This window comes from Myotis brandtii, unplaced genomic scaffold (assembly GCF_000412655.1).
Source record: "Myotis brandtii unplaced genomic scaffold, ASM41265v1 scaffold314, whole genome shotgun sequence".
NCBI classification, from domain to species: domain Eukaryota; kingdom Metazoa; phylum Chordata; class Mammalia; order Chiroptera; family Vespertilionidae; genus Myotis; species Myotis brandtii.
This window is the reverse complement of record NW_005362033.1, coordinates 2,136,908-2,139,083: the sequence shown is the minus strand read 5'-3', so window position 1 is coordinate 2,139,083 and position 2,176 is coordinate 2,136,908. Positions and strand designations below refer to the sequence as shown.

Here is a 2,176-nt window from a genome sequence, read left to right as displayed (position 1 = left end):
CCAGCACCTGGGGCCTCTGGCCTTGCCGTCCGCACCGTTTCCTTCCAGCTCCTCTGTGCCCACCCCGTGTCGCGCTGGGGCCGCAGAAAGCCACCAGCCTGCTCCGTGCTCACAGCCCCATGGGGTCCCCAGGAATGAACAGGCAGCTGCTTTGGTGGAGGGAAGACCAGGGGCCACAGGAGCCCGGAGGCGGCCCTCAAGATGGCCGGGAAGTTAGGGCCGCCTCCCTGAAGGCTGCTGAAGGATGAGCAGGGTTGGCCGGATGCAGGGCTGGGGAAGGCCTGTCAGCAGAAGGAGAGCCAGCCAAGGCCAGGGAGTCGCAGCTGGACTCTCCCTCGGACTCCACACCCAGCCCGCGCTGAGCCCCATGTTCACACCCGTGGCTGTCGCTCCGACCCCACCCAGTGTCTCAAGCTCAGAATTGCCCTTGGCCGTCCCTGCGGAGCCTACATATTGGCCGCCGCGCGTTCCCTGAACACCCTGCGTGTGTGTTTCCGCAGTTCCCCGAGTACGACGATCTCTACTGCAAGTACTGCTTCGTGTACGGCCACGACTGGGCCCCCACCGCGGTAAGTGGCCCGGCCCCCTCACGCCTTCGGACCTGGAGGTTCTGAAGGCCGGACACACCCCTTCCCTCCCAGTTCAGAACCATTGGAAAGACAGACTTCGCGTTCAGAGGGGGCCCCACAGGGGCTTGTTCCTGGTGAAGCTGGAGAGGGGAACGCAGACACCTCTGTTCCCGCTCCCTCCCTCCCCCACGGCCGTGCCTGCTCATGCCCCATCCCGGGAGCTGGCACGGGGCAGCAAGCAAGTGTCGGGCAGTGCAGGCGGCCAGAATGCCGGCCTGAGCTGTGGACATCCTGGGCCGGTCCTTCATGGTTTGGCCTCCTCAGCCTGTGCGGACTCTGGAGCCCTCCCTGCACGACTTCCCAAGGACCAGCCTGTCTCCCCCAGGCCAGGCCCGCGGCCGCTCCCCCCTGCTGTTGGCAGCTCTCCTGTGACCCTCAGGGAAGTTGAGGAAATGGAGGCCAAGCGTCCTTACCTCTCGGATCGCTTGCTCGTCGCAGAGCCGAGGAGACAGGACGGGCTTCTGTGGGCCCGCTGACTGGCGGCTTCATGAGGGGCCTGGTGCTGGGCTGCTGTCCCTGTCTCCTGGGGTGCACATTCTTGGGGACAGACAGCAAGTGCGACCATCTAGCATGTTAGCAAGTCGCAGTGCCGAGGAGAAAACCAAGTTAGGAAGGGGAGCTGGGGGGCGGGGGTAGGGAGACGAATCTAGATCCGTGGTGAGGCGAGGCCTTGCTGAGAAGGGAACTTTCCAGGAAAGACCTGAAGGAAGTGAGGGGACAATCCATGTGGCATTTGTGGCAACAGCGTGCCAGGGAGAAGGAGCAGGGCAAGGGCCCTGGGGCAGGAGTGCCTGGCCCGTGGGGACAGGGAGGAAGCAGTGTTGGGGTGGGAGCAGGGAGGAGGCGGTGTGAGGGTGGGAGCAGGGAGGAGGCGGTGTGGGGGTGGGAGCAGGGAGGAGGAGGTGGACAGTGAGCAGGGAGGAGGAGGTGTGGGGGTGGGAGCAGGGAGGAGGGGGTGGACAGTGAGCAGGGAGGAGGAGGTGGACAGTGAGCAGGGAGGAGGAGGTGGACAGTGAGCAGGGAGGAGGAGGTGGACAGTGAGCAGGGAGGAGGAGGTGGACAGTGAGCAGGGAGGAGGAGGTGGACAGTGAGCAGGGAGGAGGAGGTGGACAGTGAGCAGGGAGGAGGAGGTGGACAGTGAGCAGGGAGGAGGAGGTGGACAGTGAGCAGGGAGGAGGAGGTGGACAGTGAGCAGGGAGGAGGAGGTGGACAGTGAGCAGGGAGGAGGAGGTGGACAGTGAGCAGGGAGGAGGAGGTGGACAGTGAGCAGGGAGGAGGAGGTGTGGGGGTGGGAGCAGGGAGGAGGCTGGGGACGAGCAGGCTCAGGGAGATCTTAGAGGAGGTGGTAGTTCAGCAGAAGGACCATTGACCTTCCCCCGGGGGCGCTAGGGCTCCCTCCCAGAGCTGTGAGCAGAGAGAAAGGCCTCTGACCTGTGTTCCTAAAAGAGACTTGGACTTCTTTGCTGGGAGTAGACTGTGGGGAACCAGGGCCAAAGCAGGGACCCATCAGCTCTAAGCAGGTGGGGCGAGGGCGGGTGGGCGAGGGC

At 64.7% G+C, this 2,176-nt stretch overlaps 1 protein-coding gene across 1 annotated transcript in view; it reads left to right on the top strand.

Moving 5' to 3' along the window:
- The window catches only part of B9D1 (B9 protein domain 1), a 16,873-nt gene that overhangs the window by 1,823 nt on the left and 12,874 nt on the right, over positions 1–2,176 (top strand). The window contains exon 2 of the mRNA XM_014542807.1: positions 501–569. Within this exon, the coding sequence (XP_014398293.1) occupies positions 501–569 (69 nt within the window). The remainder of the gene's footprint in view (positions 1–500; positions 570–2,176) is intronic.